The sequence below is a fragment of the Bos taurus genome, chromosome 12, assembly GCF_002263795.3.
Source record: "Bos taurus isolate L1 Dominette 01449 registration number 42190680 breed Hereford chromosome 12, ARS-UCD2.0, whole genome shotgun sequence".
Lineage (NCBI taxonomy): Eukaryota > Metazoa > Chordata > Mammalia > Artiodactyla > Bovidae > Bos > Bos taurus.
Window position 1 is genome coordinate 69,099,708 of NC_037339.1, and position 18,420 is coordinate 69,118,127.

At 36.9% G+C, this 18,420-nt stretch overlaps 1 protein-coding gene across 4 annotated transcripts in view; it reads left to right on the forward strand.

Moving 5' to 3' along the window:
* Positions 1–18,420, forward strand: part of GPR180 (G protein-coupled receptor 180) — a 69,774-nt gene that overhangs the window by 470 nt on the left and 50,884 nt on the right. For all 4 annotated transcript variants that reach the window (XR_003037442.2, XR_003037444.2, NM_001164031.1 and 1 more), the window contains exons 2-6: positions 1,877–2,035; positions 8,652–8,852; positions 14,569–14,749; positions 14,892–14,941; positions 17,688–17,845. Coding sequence is in view for 2 of the 4 variants with exons in the window: in NM_001164031.1 (NP_001157503.1) it covers positions 1,877–2,035; positions 8,652–8,852; positions 14,569–14,749; positions 14,892–14,941; positions 17,688–17,845 (749 nt within the window). In the remaining 2 variants the exon portion in view is untranslated. The remainder of the gene's footprint in view (positions 1–1,876; positions 2,036–8,651; positions 8,853–14,568; positions 14,750–14,891; positions 14,942–17,687; positions 17,846–18,420) is intronic.

The following is an 18,420-nucleotide window of genomic DNA, read 5'->3' on the forward strand; positions in this document are numbered from 1 at the left end:
CATGAGGGATTGTATCCTGCACCTAAAAGACCGTTTCCCCAATCCTCTCTTGCTGACGAATGTGCTGTTCTCTATCCTGCTGCAAGTTTCGAGATCCATCGTTCAAAGAAGCATCGTTTATTCACTCCTGTCAGTTTGATTGTGTACACTAAGACACCGTAATTACATGTGAACATAAGTTTCAGAACTGAGATTTTCTGGGTTTTGTCCTTTTTGTTTTAGTATAAATTTGCTAAAACCTGCTTGCAGCACAGAAATTTAGGATTCCCCTCCTCAACACGTCTTACAATTGTCACAATTGTGGGAATAGTTTGGTTACTCCCCTAGCTTTACTGTGGACCACGAGGCCTAGAATGAACTTGACAGAAATACGCACAAGTGCGTCCTGGAAGCTTCTTAATTTGTATCCTATGTGACCCTTCTAAAATGAGATTGCATTTGATTCTTCACTAAGGGTCTCCCTCAAAAATCCATAGTTATTAAATGAATGAATCTGCTTTCATTCTAATTTTTGCTTCATTTGCACCCTCAAAGTTTGAGTGTTTTTCTTGATACTTACTCTTAGTACTCTTAATTTGACTACTACTTTATTTTAAAAAATTATTTGCTTTGGTGAGGTTAGGACCCTTGGCTGTGCCGTGTGCAGCATGCTCAAGTGATAGTAATGTCACTACAATAAATGGCACAATCTGGACAGTGTCGGAAAATCTGGCATGAATGGAAGGTATGACATGGCTTATTCATGATTTGCAAATAGGCTTAGACAGCCCAGATATTTCACTGACGGTTACCTGATAGATACAGAGGAGAAACAAATAATAAATCCAGATTTCTGAGAAAAGATTGAGGAATAGAGTGTTCCAAGTATATTAACATACACACTTTCTCTTTTTGTTTGTGTTTTTACTATTATCAGTTTTCAGTGAATTCGAATTCAGTAAAATAATAGTACCAAGACCATACTTAGGAATTGTAATTCAGAACATGATTCAAAATGTTAATAGGGGATAGAATCACTTTTAAGGCTGTTGATAATTTATAATGTGATGAGTTTATGTCAGAGACTTAAATGATTTTTTGATACACACTATACATATAAATTTGTTTAAAATGTTTTGTCAAAGTGATAATAGTATAAAACAATAACAAGAGAATTAAAAGATCTTAAGATGAAAAAATTGTCCCTTGCTTCGCTTTTCCTTACTCAGAGTCCCTTTCCCTAACTCAGAGTCTTTCCTTAGAGGGACCTACTTTTTGCCTTTTTACCTACTTTTTGCCTCTTCTAGGCCTTAAATGTAGTTGCGGTGTGCAACGCAAGGCTCATTGTATAGTTGTCTTACAACATATATTGTTCTGAAAATTCCTATGTAAAAGTGGCAGATGTCAAATGTATCTGAAATTCATTTATTTAAACTTTCTTGCTATATTATATATGTTTGCTTTTTATAGTAAAATAATAATTAAATATTAGCATCCATGTTATATTAAAAACCAAAAGAAACTGGCAGGACATTTCTATAGATAATTTATAAACAAGTGTTACAGATTTGGAGTGGTTGTAAAATGAAGCGAAATTCTATTACAGTGCATGTCTATGTACAGCAGATGTTGCTGTTTATTCAGTGAAATGCAATCAGTTATCAGCTGAAGTGTAAGGAAACACAACACATTGTTTTGCATAATTAATGTGAATAATCACTTGACTTGTGTCTGAATGGGATGGTCATTCTAATATGAAGTACCTAGTTAAAATGAGATTTAAGAAAAATTGTGCTCTTTCAATTGCCATTTTGATAAATAGAGTTATTGAGTTGTCCTACCATTTCAGTTCCATATAAGATCAAACAAGTTGATAATTTTTGTTTTAATGTCCCAGGTGACCACGCTCTTTTGTGTGTCAGAATCAACAACATAGCAGTAGCTGTTGGAAAGGAAGCTAAACTCTACCTGTTCCAAGCCCAGGAATGGCTGAAGCTGCAGGAAGGAGGTCCTGAGTATAGCTGTAGTGAAAAATTATCCAAAGCTCAGTTGACAAGTGAGTATTTCCCCTTTTCTTTGATCATTTTTTTTTTTTCCTCAATGTTAGGAGTATTTACATATCAAGATGTTTCATGGCACAGTATACACCACACTCTGCCTAATACATTTTAAGCTAAATTTTAAGGAAACTAATCTCTTTGGTCAAAAGATAGAATGCTTTTTTTCCCTCTTACTCAAAATCTTTGAAAAAAATATGCAGATAATTTATAAAGGTATACTTTCATTCATTCAGACTTCTTACAGGCCACATAATTCCTACCAATATGGCAGATGTATTTTGACCCAGTGGCAGCATGGAGTGAATGATTATATTTGTTGAATGCTTATTATCTGGTAGCTCTGAGCTAAAAACTAAGCATGCGTTATCTCAGTTAATTGTATAATTTACCCCAAGTGATGCTGTTTTGCAGTATGCTGTTGGCACACTTGGGACCTAGTCACACGGTGCCACAGTGTGTCATTTTGGACTATCCCAGGACCACATCATTTGTAAACCGCTGGAGAAGGCAATGGCACCCCACTCTAGTACTCTTGCCTGGCAAATCCCATGGATGGAGGAGCCTGGTGGGCTGCAGTCCATGGGGTCGCTGGGAGTCAGACACAACTGAACGACTTTACTTTCACTTTTCACTTTCATGTGTCGGAGAAGGCAATGGCAACCCACTCCAGTGTTCTTGCCTGGAGAATCCCAGGGATGGGGGAGCCTGGTGGGCTGCCGTCTATGGGGCTGCACAGAGTCGGACACGACTGAAGCGACTTAGCAGCAGCAGCAGCAGCAGGTTCACCTCTGGAGAGGCTCTGCTTTTATTGTTCTGGTTACCTGAATCCTTGATCTCTTCTGTTGTCATCAACATTGTCCTGTGGGTTAGGGTGTTTGCCATCCAGAGTGAGTACAGGTATTTTTAATGCAGAAATGAAGAGTCTATGCCATGCTACCCATCCTACCCCTTGGACGTTAACTGGTTATTAATTAGGAATGTGAAATATCCATGAGAAAAACTGGGAATTATCTTTCTCCCCTTTTGCCCTGTATTTCCTCTACCATGTTCTACATATTGATGAGCTTCTTTTAGTCTAGTCAGTCAAGAACTTCTATTTCTAAACATCCGTTCTTTATTAGATAACAAGGTCTTATTACACGTTACTAACAGTGATTCTCAGTTTAGCGGCCAGTCAGCAGATATGTGGTTCCCTCGTAGCCTGAGTAGGGATGAGAGTACAAGTCCCATATCATCGCTGCCTATTGTGGGGATCTCTTGTCTAGGTTTCTGAGACGACATTGATAGTCTGCTGAAGAAGCCTGAACGACTAGATTCAGATATCAAAGACACAGTTACTTATTTACCCCAACCCTGAATTATAGAACTTATCTGGGAAGTTCATACAAAAGGTCATTGTCAGTTTTCTTTGCCTTTCTACACCAATTTGCTCAGCTAAGTGTTCCTCACAAGTATAAGAAGTTCTGACCCTCAGTTCCCAGTTCTCGTAATGTCTGCCACCATGCCATCCAAACCTGGTCCTCTTCCAGTGTTCCCTGTTTGAGACACTGGCATCACCCTCTATCTAGTGAGTAAGCTAGAAACCAAGGAGTCTTCCAACACTCCTCTCTTTAACCTCTCTATCCCCTTCCTGTCTAGTAAGTTTCCTCTAAATATCCCCTTCCTGTCTAGTAAGTTTCCTCTAAATATCTCTTGAATTCATCTACTTTTCTTCATCTTAACCCCATCATATTATTCCAGGAGGCCGTAGTCTCTTGCCTGGCCACTGCAGCTATGTTGCTCCCCCTCTGTAACCAGAGTTACAGAATAGCAGGTTTGATCGTCTCACCTTTACACCCTCACCACACCCTTAAATACTGTAGAAGGTTCCTACTGCTCAAGGAGAGATGACCCTCCTAACCTGATCAGGAAAGCCATCTGAGTCTGGCTGATGATAACCCCACTACCCCCCAGCTTCATCTCACAGTATTGCCCACTTTGGCCTCATTTTCTTTGTAGTGCTGGTTTTGTTTCAGAGCTCCCCTGGGCCTTTGCACCGGCTTTTCCTCTGTTTGCTCTTCTTCTTTGACTCTTCCATCCACTAAGTTAACACTTGAGGTTTTATAGCCTATTTTTTTCCACAGCACTTGTTATAGTTACAAGTTTATATTTATTTGATATAAAATCAATCAGTGAGAGCAGAAGGACTCTTTTGCCTATTCATTCATTCATTCACAATACTTCCCATACTATGCTAGGCACTAGTGATAAATCAAAGGACCAAAATCCTGACACTCTCCACAGCGCTTAAGGCTGCTTAAGGGTATGGATCAGGTCACTGTGAGTAAATGCGAAACTGAGGTTGTGATAAGAAGTATGAGTGTTAGTTACTTTTATGATTGAGAGAGGGTAAGAATTTATAATCACCATAGGCTCAGTTAAGCATTGGCTAAGTATTTGTAGGGTGAATTGTCACGCAGCTTAGTGCTTGAGGGGTTTTTGGTTAGTAGGTCATTTCCTTTGTATTTGGCACCTTAAAGTCTTTTTGCTTGTCTGTTAAAAATTGATCGGACAGTTTAAAGCTTTGAGCTGTAGGAATCGATTTATTTTCTTATATTACGTGGTCAATGTTATACCATATTGTATATACACTTGCAAAAACATAATTTTTATATCAGTCAAATACCTTCAGTCACAGAACTTACGTATATGGAGAGACTTGGTGCACTGGAAAGACCGCTAAACTGAGAATCACTGTTAGTAACTTGTGATAAGATCTGGTTATCTTTCACCTGCACTTTACCTGTCTGGTCAACAAGGAAGTTGGACTAGTTTTCTCCAAGGTTCCTAAAAGTCTAAAATGCTGTGATTCTAATTATGACCCTTTAGGTGGAGTTGCATGTGTAGAGAGCTATAATTTATAAAACCTCTTGCTGTTGTTTCTTTTTCTATTCTCCCTTCCTCTTCCTTCTCTGTTATGTGAACGGTATTCTTTGAAATTGCTGGAACGAAAGATCTCAGGAAACAGGAATTTTTGAAGAATGAAGATTGTTTTGTTAAATTTGAAGGTCTGAAATAAATTAAGTACTGATGGCATATATATTCCTTTCTACATATTTAATCAGTTCTTTTTCCAGTAACGAAAGCCAAGTCTTAACAAAATCTGTATTCTCTTTCGCGTATTATTTTCATATTTATAGTATGTTGTTATCTAGAAGCTTTGATGTATTGAAACAAAAAGCATATCCTTAAATTCATGACAGTGTAGTAGTATCACATATTTGAAGATAATTCCTTGTAAAAAAAATTCTTATTTCCTGACCATTAATGAGACTTTTAAGTATTAATAGCCTTTCACCTGCTTGGTGATGAGCTCATTAACTGTGCCTGATTCCTATGTAAAACCTTATTGCTGCCATGAACTATGAAAAGATTAGTAGATTTGAAAAATCTCAGTGTTGAATGTTGCTTTGATTATACGTTTTCCCCAAATTAATGTTTGAAGAATTATTTTTCAGTCTTCCTTTTTTCTCTTTCAGTAATGACATAAACCATCAGATTTTTTTAAATGGTGAAAAGTATTTTGTAGGGTTTTTTTTTTTAGAGCAACCAAATAAGATATTTAAAGCACAGAAAATGAGTTTTATGCGAAAGAAATTTGCTGTCAGATAAGAATTAAATGTAATTTTGTATATAAAACATTTTCAGTATTGTCTTTTTATATCATATGCATATATTTCCTTTTGTACATTTGATATATTTTATTAATTGCTTAAAAGTGTTAGTATCTTATTATTTTGAGTAATTTTGTGAACAGTATTCATTTCATTTTATAATTCTATTGGGCAATTAGCCATTCAACACCATTCTCTGCAATTCAAGTTTTGTTAATATTTGAGGTACTAATTGCATCAGCATACAATAAGCGTGCTGTGCTGTAGTCTTTTGTTTCAAAAACAATGAACATGCAGTTTTGTCAAGAGGCTTATTTCCTAGGCTTACTGAAAAAGGCAGCAAGACAAAAACTCAAGCCAGTATCTGTTTATGATGTGATAATTTTAAATGAACACATAATTTAAAATGAAGCATCAAAAAGTATATTGATGAAAATATAATGGTTAAATTCTTATATTATTTTATCTAAGAGAAAAAATGGAAGTGATAAAACCTCAACACAGCAGAGCTTTTATATAATAAGCCCAGATTATATAATGGCAAGCTGCACATTTCAAAAGCCTTATTTCTGAACTGCTTATTGATCGTGTATTGAATTCTTATTAAAGGTCTTCAAATATTTAACAGAAATTTGAGTCCTTGCTACTTTTCCCCAGAAGCTGTGCCTTAAGAAAAACAGTATATATGTCAGCTAAATTAAGACAGCAAAAAAAAAACAAAACCAATGCTATGGTATTCTTAACAAAATCATCTTGTCCCTTTTAACTACTATTAGTGAAATTCCCAAATGTAAAGTTTTAAGTCCTCCAAATTTGAATCCTGTCTAGATAAGTCCCTGTCTCAGTGATAAAGACAACTTACAAATAATGTTTTTCCAACTTTTTATTAGGAAAATTTTCAGTTATACATACAAATTGAAAACAGTACAACCAGCATCTGAATATTCTTGGCTTAGGTTTAATAATGTTAATATTTTGTTACATTTGCTTTATGTTTGTGTGTGTGTGTGATTTTTGTTTTGAACCGAAATGAAAATAAGCTGTGGGTGTGTTGAGCAATTCACCATATTTCAGCAGACATCTCATAAGAGTAAGGACATTCTTCTCCATAAATATTACCATAACAATACCATCACTGCATCTAAGAAAATGAACGATTTCATAGTATCCTCTAAAATCTTTTCCATATGCAAATTTCCACAGTTATCTCAAGAAATGTCTTTTATTTATTAAGAAGTTTTGTGTTTTCACTTGAGGAAAAGATCAAGACTAGCTGGCATGCAGTGAGGGCAGTCTGGACTTGGGAATTGGGCCCATCATATATTTTCTATATTTTATGAACATACATATGTTCTATATTTTAAGAACACTTTGTGTAGAATCAGACTCTTCACTTAGGATTTTCATATACCATCTCCTTTGCTCCTCCCAAGGATTCTGAGTCAGACAGGGCAAGTGTCTTTAAGTTTTCTACTGAAGAAACACATGTAGAGAGGTTAAGTGTTGTATTTATATGATGAGTCCCAAGGTTATAAGACTGCTCCTCTAACTCTCCTACTGTCTTTATTACACATGGTGTTTGAGACTTCACTCTCCTACCACACTTACGGTGGTACTGAGTTTCTCTTAGGTCAGAATCATAGTTTTAGATCGAGAAGGGATCTCAGACATCATTTAGTGTTTCTCAAAGGGAGTGCTATTGGCATTTTGGGTAGGAACAAGTCTTTATCATGGGAGACTATGTTGGGTTGCATGAGATTTAGCACTGCCCTGCTTCAAGTACGTTCTCAACTGCTATGACAGCGAAACTGTCCCTATACATTTTCAAATGCTCTACAAGAGAGTACAAGAGTTAGGCACTCAGTCGTGTCCGACTCTTTCCGACCCCATGGACTGTAGCCCTCCAGGCTCCTCTGTCCATGGGATTCTCCAGGCAAGAACACTGGAGTGGGTTGTCATTCCCTTCTCCACAAATGCTCTACAGGGGAATAGAATTACCCTGGATTGAGAACCATTGATTAGTGTAATCACTTTATTTTAAAGAAAGGAAAAGGACAACTTGTATTCAGCAACCATGCTAAGTGTATAACTTAGTGCTTGCATTGGCTCTTTGCTCTAAGTATTATCTTCATTTTATGGATGGAGAAAGTGAGTGTCATTGCTTATGTAACTTGCCCAAAGTCATATAGAAGGTAAATATTGGAGGCAAGATTCAAGCACAGGTCTGTGTGAGGCCAACATTATGTAGATCTGACCCAGTGTAACAACTCTTATATTCCTGTAATTTCTATTTTTCTGCTTTGAGTACCTTTTAAAGAAATAACCAAACAGGAAGAGATTTTGGACAATCTTTTGCAGGTGTTTGTTGGCCATAGTTTTTCGATATAATAGTTTGCAAAGTTTAATGCTCCATATTTAAATATAACTCAAGTAATTTTCAGAAATGTCACCATGATGGTTCACACAGCATTGTGAATGTACTTAACACAGAGCCGTACACCTAAAAATGATTAAAATGATAACTTTTGTGTTGTACACATTTTACCACTGCAACAAAAAAATTTTTAGTATTGCTCACTGACTTGAAAACTTTGGAAATATTTAATAGAAATTCAGGATTTCAATGAAAGCTTCCTAGTCAGTTGTGGTATTTCATAGAACGTTTTGCTTTGGAGTATAGCCGATTAACAGTGTTGTGATAGTTTCAGGTGCACAGCAGAGTGACTCAGTGTACATATTTTCATATAACTTTTATAGTGATTCTTTTGGTTGGTTAAATACAATATTTTAACCTGCTTTTTGACTTACAGAATTTATTCCAGTACTACATCAGGGTTTGGATTGCTGAGGCGATCAGAACTAAACAAAAGAATTCTAATTTCAAATTGATTGTGTGACTAAAACAATGAATACATTTGAGAGTTTTGCTTTGAAAGTGCTATTTTTTTTTTCTTTGAAGTGGCCGTGAATCAGACGGAACATAACCTGACAGTGTCCCAGATTCCGTATCCGCAAAAGTGGCACGTGTTCTATGCAGACAAGTACACGTGCAGAGAGGGCGGTGAGGAGTCTCAGATGGAAGATGTCCCATTTGAAATGATGTTACTAAACCCGGATGCTGAAGGGAACCCATTTGATCATTTCAGTGCTGGAGAATCTGGTAAGAATATGTATTTAGATATCCTAAGTGTAGAAAAAGATTTATGCCCAAGAATCTTCATGTTGTGTTATTTGAATACCAAAAAATTAAAAACAACTTGTGTCCAACAGTAGAGAAATGGTTAAATAAACCTTCTTATGGAATTGTAACAGCTGTACTATTAAGTTTAAAAGCAGAACTGGAAATTTTATGTTGTATGATTTCAATTATGTTACAAAATGCAGAGAACAACAGAAAGAAGTACAAAAATATGAACAGATTGTTTCCATACTTTGGCTGGTAGGATTATGGATAGTTTATAGGTTCTGCATTCTAAAATCTGTTTTTATGATAAGCTAGCTTAATTTTTATAAACAGAAGAATGTTGATAAACTGAGCAGTCTAAATTGGCAACCCAGTGATTAAGTAGGATAGAAACTCCATCACTTCATATAGCTGTCCTTCACTAAGGTATTTGAATATTTTTAGGAGTTGCCTTCATTGGAGCTTGCATTCATTTTAGGAATGATCAAAATTGATGGAGTTTTCTGAAGTAAAATCTACTCCCATAAAATATTTCGTCAGAATTTTAGGTTGACAGAATTTGAAGTTCTGACTCAGTCCTTACTTAGTCCTGACTCCTTCTGATCTATCTTCTCCTGTGACTGATTTTGATTTGATACTTACAGTGTGTTTAAAATCTGTCTTTCTTTTGCTCAAGTGGGGAATGTTACTTTGGTCATGTCACCAAGACTATTTAAATGAAGGGGAAAAAAATCTCACTGTAATACGGATTTCCATTAAGCATGGGATTCTTTGCAAGGCTATTATGTGGGGATTGATTTTTAAAAAGTGCCGTAAGTACTCAAAAGTATTCATTGCTAGGTAGCTGGTGTAACTTCCAAGGATCTCATCATTTCTTTCTTTAAATACCTAGATACCTTAAAATCTGAATAATTCTACATTGAGGGATTAATTCATTAATTCTCAACCCACCGCTTGGGTTGTATCTGGAGAGCTTAAGGAAAAATATAGATGTCCGCCCCCAGAGACTGAGATAGACTTGATTTTGGAGTGGAAGTGAGGCATTTAGCTAATTCTACTGTGTAGACCCACTTATCTAGAAGTCCATAGTCCGTGTTGTTTTAGAAATGTGTTGGTTTTAACATAAAGCCTGCAGAAGGATTCTTCCTAGTCTGTAGCCTCAGGTATGGAATTTGTTTCCAGGGAATAATTCCCAATTAGTTCGGTTTAGAAACTTTTCCTCATTTGACTAATTTTCTGCCCTGAGTAGAGAAAATTGATTTGCTATGCTTTTTACTCAGAATAGACTGTTAAACCATGTATCTTAGAGGTTCAAATTAGAATACCCTGGTGCAAAAAGCGACAATTAATGTTACATGTTACTCTGATTAAATTTTATAGTTTCCTTTCAAATCAATTAGGTATTTTATATATCTACCAGACTTCAGTTACTCCTATATTTTACAGACATAGGAACTTAGGGGTTTTTTTTTAATATTGACTGAGGCAAGTTTGATGCTATTTGACAAAACACTACGTAGGAATATCATGCCTCAAGGTAGAATAGAATAAAATCGCCTCTTAAAAAATTAGAATCCTTGTTAATTACTTGTAGTTGATAGAGACCAAAAGAAGTGCACAGAGTCCTGAGAGTTAAATCATCATTGTCTAAAGTAGACTTGATTTTTCTTGGAATAATATTATAGGCTCTTCCACATCTGCCATCTCACTGTCTTTAAGACTTCAGATATGTTTATTTTCTCTTGTTCCTTTTTTTCTCTCTGTTATCGATCTTACTTTTAGCTCTGTAACTTTAATGGAAAACTCTACTGCAAGTAGTATAGACAGTGCTGCTAAGTCGCTTCAGACTCTGTGTGACCCCATAGACGGCAGCCCACCAGGCTCCCCCGTCCCTGGGATTCTCTAGGCAAGAACACTGGAGTGGGTTGCCATTTCCTTTTCCAATGCATGAAAGTGAAAAGTGAAAGTGAAGTCGCTCAGTCGTGTTTGACTGTTCGTGACCCCATGGACTGCAGCCCACCAGACTCCTCCGTCCATGGGATTTTCCAGGCAAGAGTACTGGAGTGGGGTGTCATTGCCTTCTCCAAGTATAGACAGTAAGGAAATTAATTCTCTTACATAACAATAACATCTGAGATTTCTTCAAAGCAGTTTATATAGCATTTCTCTACCCTCATATCCCCTGACTGTCAGCTTTGTTAGCTCCCTCATATTCACGGTTAACTGCAGTTATCTGGTCCTTGTATCTAGACAATGGCCAAATTTAGTGTCTCTTTGTTAAGAGCAAGGAAACTTTTCCCAGAAGGTCCCTCATCACATTTCATTGGCCAGAACTCTACACATGACCTTGTTATAACATGGTAAGAGAAATGTTAAGTGAAGGTATCAGAAAGGAGATAAAGGTAAACCAACAAGTCAAAGTAAAGGGTTAGGGTTAGGCGTACATATTTGGGCAAAGAGAGTATTGAAATTTCTCTAATTGGTTTACACTCATCAGGAGGTATCTTGAGACCCTGCGGGTGGGATGGACCTTGGGTTCTGAGACCGCAGACATCACTGGTAGGCCAGACTGTTCCAGGGGCTGCCCCGTGACCCACTGACTCTCTCCTTCTCTTACCCTCTTTTTTCCCATCTCCCATCATTTAGCCGGAGGTGAATTTTTTTAAAGCTGTCCTAAAAGTTTTCTTCCCACTGAATTTTACTAATGCTTCTTCCCATTAAGTTTGCCTTAAAAGCTACTCATTCTCTTATAAGTCTTTGTCACCCATTGCATGGTGATTTAAGAGTATTTTTCTTCTTTTGTGTATAGGCAAGACTTAATACCTAGTATCCACCTGTTTTAAAATTAGATTTTAGTTTCAAGGTGAACATAAATTGCTCTCCTCTGAGGGATGTTGGCAGAACAAAGTAAAGTTGAAGAGGAAAGAAACAGACTTTTTTCCTCGAGGTGGTTTGTTTAAAAGAAGCCTGAGTGCAAAAGCAGAGTTTTGTCTTTAAAGAATTAAAGTCAAGGTAAATAATTTATGCAAAATGCAATGAGCAAAGTATAGGACAAATGTCCTTGTTCAAGTTACTTAATATATTATCTCAATGAAGTAATTTGTTGGTTACAGTGTTAGCTTTTTATGGAAAATACATTTAGTCTTGAATAATCTGAAAACATTTTTTGCTAGTGACATGTCTTATTTTTAAAAGTCCTTTCCTCTATTATTCTGGTCGCAGTTGTTGTTTAGTCTCTGAGTCGTGTCCAACTCTTTTGTGACCCCATGGACTGTAGCCCACCAGTCCATGTTTCTCAGGCAAGATTTCCCATTCTTGCCTGGGAAACCCCATCGGATTCTCCAGGCAAGACTGCTGGAGTGGGTTGCCATTTCCTTCTCCAGGGATCTTCCCGACCCAGGGATTGAACTTGTGTCTCCTGCTTGGCAGGCAGAGTCTTTGCCACAGAGCCACCTGGGAGGCTCACTGTTCTGGTTACTCAATAAATAGTCTGAGAATGTTCTTTTTCTAGTGCATTTCTAACCTAACAGAGCCTGGAACCTTAACTTGTAATGAACATTCTGTAAAGTATTATAAATAAATAAAAATTTAAGTAGAATACCATATTTAATTCTTTATACTAAGAAGGAAAGACAAAAGCAGATTCAGAACACAGGATAGCATCAAGACTTTTACTGACCCACAGTTATAATGCTGTGCTTAGTTGCTCAGTCGTGTCTGACTATTTGCAACCCCATTGACTGTAGCCCACCAGGCTCCTCTGTCCATGGGGATTCTCCAGGCAAGAACACTGGATGGGTTGCCATGCCCTCCAGGGGATCGTCCCAACCCAGGGATCGAATCCAGGTCTCCCTCATTGCAAGTGGATTCTTTACCAACTGAGCTACCAGGGAAGCCCACAGTTATATGTTTAGCTTATTTTCTGCCTTGTTCTATCTATTAGTCTAACAATCGCAGGCTTATGGTCCTATTATTTCTAAAACTAGAATACTCTACTTCTCTATGTCAGGAATCTTAAAAGAACATACACCCATTCTGTTATTTGATATTCTCTTGCTGAAGTCTGAATGTGCTTTCTCACCTGGACTAGCGACGTGGACGATCAGCATTTATGTACGAAGAGCAGGAGAGACACCCAGTGGCTGAAAGACTTTCTGTTTTCTCCTAACCATGCCTAAAACATGATTGAGATTGAACTGTTTATTGAGTATTTTTCCTACTATTTGTATCTCCTGAATTACTTTTCCAAAATGATTTTCCATATAATGGAAACATTTCCTTCTGTTGTTTCAAGTTTATCCCACATGGGAAATTGGAGCATGTTCAGGGGTCATAGCTGGGTAAAAGTGAGTGCAGTTTAGACTGTTCATTCACAGATTCAATAGAGACAGCTGTCTTCATAGCCACTGTCACGGTGTCCAGTGTTATTTAGATAGAATATAAAAGCCCTAATGTTAGGGACTAACTTTCAGTGTAACCGAGTAAATGTAAACTGTTAAACTCAGAGCTTGCCCTGGTTTGGTATAGAAATTTTCTGAAAGTTCTGAAAAACGAAGACACAGTCAAAAGATTCCACGTAACGCAGAAAAGGGGGTGTTTATCTTGAGAATGTGTGAAGACCGTCCTGAAAAGTTGCTGGTAGAAACTAGAGGTCGCTAAATGCCTAGCACCTGTAAAAAATTCTGCACATTTACTTTGTTCTTGTCTTTACCAGCCAACTCCCTTTGCTCATTCAAAATTTCTGCTCACTGAGAATTTTTATTTCAGTGTGGCCTGGCTTGACTCCTGTGACCTGCCCTAGCATCAGTTCTTTCCAACTTCAGTTTTTCTTGCTTCATCCTTTCTGTGTTTTGTGGTTTGATGTCCCAGGAGAACGTGCTTAGCCTCTTTGAGAACCAAGTGGTGCTGTTGGCCAGTGACCAGTCTTTGGACCGGTAGCCCTTTGGTCAGGTGCTTTAGTCTCAGTCGCCTGTGGAGTGGAATCACGTGGTCTCCACAGGTTTTTCTCTTTGACAGAACGAAAGCTCTTTGCTTCAGAAGGAGGCTCTGGTCATGACACATATTGTGACACTTTGTCCTAGTAGGAATTTAAGGCTTCCATCCATACCAGAGCTGTGGCTCTCAGGCTTTAGCTGCATCAGAGTCACTGAAGGACTTTTTCAAACCCAGAGTGCTGGTCCCCACTCTCAGGGTCTCTGAGACCTAGATACAGGATGAGTCCCAAATGTGCATTTCTAACTAGGTCCCTAGCGCTGGTGCTGCTCCTGGCCCAGGGCTCACACTTCGAGAGGCATTGTCAGGGAATGTAAACTATTATTGACTGACTAAGTCTATTTTTAAACGTCTTATAGAAGAAACCCATTTTGGGGGTAAGAAACATATGTAACTGAATGTTGAAATCATTGTTTTTTCGAACAAAACTATTATTTTGTGGTTAGCCTGTGGGCTTATTTCCTGACCAATATTTTTTTTTTTAATAGATTGACCTTAGTTTAAGCTGTGCTCTTACAGTTAAGGCTTTATTCCAGAGTAGAAGATTATTTGAGTTTCAATGGGTTTTTCTTTTTTTCTCTTGCAAAAGTAAATAAAGGCTATGACTCCAATTAAAAGACAAGTTCTGCAAATATATTGATGGGAAGATTTGAAAGCAACCCAACACTGTAACTGGCTTGTTCCTTTCTTCTCTTCACAGGGTTACATGAGTTCTTTTTCCTCCTAGTCCTAGTGTACTTTGTGATTGCTTGCATTTATGCTCAATCATTGTGGCAGGCTATTAAGAAAGGAGGACCCATGCACATGGTTTTAAAGGTTCTGACAACTGCATTGCTGTTACAAGCTGGTTCAGCTTTCGCTAATTACATTCATTTCTCCAGGTAACTCAAAACCATTAAAACTGTGTTCATCATTATGTCTAATTAATCCTAATTAATCCACCAAAGTTATGTTTGCTTTGATTATGAATAATTTTGTTCACATTTGTAATTTATGCTAATATTCTCCTCTTCAATTCCTCAGTTACTCCAAAGATGGAATAGGGGTACCTTTTATGGGAAGTTTGGCAGAATGTGAGTATCTTACTAAGCATTTCTTTAAAACATAAACTTACTATCTGCTTCTTGTATGTTTTCCTTTTTCATCACTTATTTTCTGTCATAATACAGTTTTTTTAATCTGAGGTTGATTAGATTTGGCTCAACTAAAAATAAGATTACAGATTTAGTTTCCACATATCCTGTTTAGTTTCTGTAGGGATAGATAATGTGTTTAGCTATTCATTGTCTTTAGAGCATATTTATGCCCTTTCTGTCATTTTTATCCTCAATAAAGACTCAGTGAAGTAGATATGCTTATCCCTATTTTGCAGATAAAGAATCTGGGCTCAGTGACAGGAAATACATTTCCAAATGTCAGTCGTCTGGTAGATGGTAGAGCCAAGACTTAGACCTAATTTTCTGACCACAAAGCTAAAGATTTTTTTTTTTCCCTTTTATCATCCCCTTTTTGACTTTTTCTCTATGTTTCTAACCTGGAGCCATAGAATAAACCTATAATTGAGCTGACTTCTCAGCTTTGTTCTTTGATTTATAAGAGGAACTCTTATGAGGTAATTATTCAATTAAACATGATGGTGAAAAAATAAAATTTCCTATAATCATAACTTTTAAAAGAGAACTTAAGAGGTACATCAGGTCATATGCCATTCTCAGTTCTGAAAAACAAGTTAAGATTTGCTCTAAAAAAGCAGGTCCTGAATACACAGCCATTCTAGGATTTACTTTCCTTATATTTTCCATGTTTCTCTTCTAGTCTCCTCACTCTTTAATAGGGTGTCTTACAGTAATCTCTGTAATCATCTCAGGACCCGCTTATCCTGATGCTGCCTATTTTAAGATTCTAAAACTTCTGTAGCCTCTCCTTTTCCTTGTGAAGAGGATGTGTATACTGTTCACCTCTTGGGCATGAGCAAAAGTTGACTTTCTTTCTTTTGACACTACCAGAACCCTTCTTTGTCCCCCTGTTTTCTCTTAGATGACTCAGGATGTTTATAATAGAGTCCTAGAGTTTTAAAGCTGGACAGAACATAGAAATAATTTAGCTCATGCATTTTAGATGAGGAAATTGTGGTCCAGAGAGGCAAAGCATACAGAGGCCCATCAGTAGCAAAGCTATTACTAAAATCAAGGACTTTTGAAGTTTTGTGAGTATCTACTGTATACAAAACAGTTTCAGGTTGTCTGGCATCTTCATGGTAGGTTAAAAGCAAAAGTCTTTTTTAAAAAAACTACAGTAAATCAACATTGATCATTTTTGGTAGTTCTGACAACAGGTTTATTAAATGATAAAATTTCTTTTTAAAAAAAATTTTGGCTGCCTTACATGGCATGTGGGATCTAATTAACAGTTCCCAGACCAGGGATCAAACCTCTGCCCTTTGCAGTGGAAGTGCGGAGTCTTAACCACAGGACCACCAGAGAAGCCCCTAAAATTTCAAGATTTTTAATTAAATTCCACAGGATGGGGTTTTTGTGTGATCTGTGTACTTTGTCTATAATTAGTTACTTTTCCAAGAACAGATAAGCTGTGTTCTGCCTGTCGTCACAGTTACAGTATATTATATCAATATGTGCATTAGTTAGTACACATATAAATGAACCAGAAAATCTATGTACCCCCCCACACCCTGTATTTGTAAAAACAAATAGCAAAAGCTAAGTAGCAACTTATGTAGGTATATTCCTTTGGCTGACTTCTTTAAGTAACTGAATATGTATTTGTAAAATGTTTAATAAAAATAATTAGCATCACAGTCTAAATCTCTGGTGAAAGTAAAAAAGTTTATACTTTGTATAAAAACAGTAAAAGAAGACATAAAAGTCATACATGGCAATTGAAAGGAAGTTTTATTTTGTTAAATTGTGATCAAACGTTTATTCCAAAATCCACATAGAAATATACTTTGATGAAAGGTTATATTTTTTAAAATCAAAAAATAGGACTTCCGAAAAAAATACACGTGTAAGTGGAGGTAAACGACTGATGGTTGTTTACCAGTAGCGCTGAACTAGACGCCGGGCGGTTTTGTTGTGTCCTTTCCACAGCAGCGGACCTCCCTGAAGTGTGAGTGATGGCCGCCTGGTGGCGCTTCACACCAATGCATGGAGCACTTCATCTGACTTCAGGACTCACACTAAGGCCAGCATAATTGGATGCTACAGTAGCTCTGTGTTTCTTTATTGTCATGCTATTTCTTACTAATAGTTTCAGCAACTTTTCTTCACATTGTGATTCAGCCATCAAAAAAACATTAACAACCCAGAAATATGTAGTGTTCTCCACACTGCAGAAGTTATATTTAAAATGGTTTTCGTAAGTGGTGAGTTATATATTGTAGTTAGAAAAACTAAGAAAAATAAGGAACACAGATTTAAAGCTGGCCTTAAAAATATGTACAGGTATATATATATTTTTAAAAATAGGAGTTTTGCCATTATGTTAGCTATTTTCAGAAATGTTTACAAATTTAATGGCAGAATTCTTTAGATTTATTATTGAATTTCTGTAGTTTCTTTTTGAAAGTGCCTGTCTTTTGTGCTTAATAAGATAATTATGTTCTCAATGCAAAAAGGATAAAATTTGGGAATTCCCTGGTGGTCCTGTGGTTAGGACTCTGAGCTTTCACTGCCCAGAGCGCGGGTTCATTCTTCAGTTGGGGAACTAAGATCCCACAAACTGTGTGGCATGGCCACAAAAAAAAAGGAGATTTGTTGTATTGCAAAAGCTCAGCTGACTTTGGTTTTCATTTCCCATTAGTTTTTGACATCGCTTCCCAAATTCAAATGCTATATCTACTTCTGAGTCTGTGCATGGGTTGGACAATAGTCAGAATGAAGAAGTCTCAGAGCAGACCTCTCCAGTGGGACTCTACTCCTGCATCTACTGGTATTGCTGTATTCATGGTCATAACACAGGTGTGTAGTGAAACCAAATATTTCTGTTCTATACTATTCAAAAATGCAGACTTGACAACATCTCCTGTCAAAATTGAACCCCAGGACCCATGAGAAATTTGTGTCGTTTTAAACTATGAGTTTAAAGTGTGATAGATCATAAGTGAAGTAAATCAGAAAGAGAAAGACAGATACTATACGGTATCACTTACATGTGGAACCTAAAATATGACACAAGTGAAATTATCTATGAAGCAGAGTTTATTCTCAGACATAGAAAACAAATTTATGGTTACCAAAGGGAAAAGAGGGTGGAGGAGGGATAAATTAGGAGCTTGGGATTAGCAGATACACACTGCTATGTATTAAATAAACAGCAAGGTCCTACTGTATAGCACTGGGAACTATATTCACAATCCTGTAATAAACCACAATGGAAAAGAATATGAGAAAGAGTATGTATATATGTGTAACTGAATCACTTTGTTGTACATCAGAAACTAAGACAACATTGTAAATCACTTATAGTTCAATTTTTTAAAAACACAGAAAAAAAGAGTGATGGATCAAATAACCTGTTAATTTTCTGAGTGCTA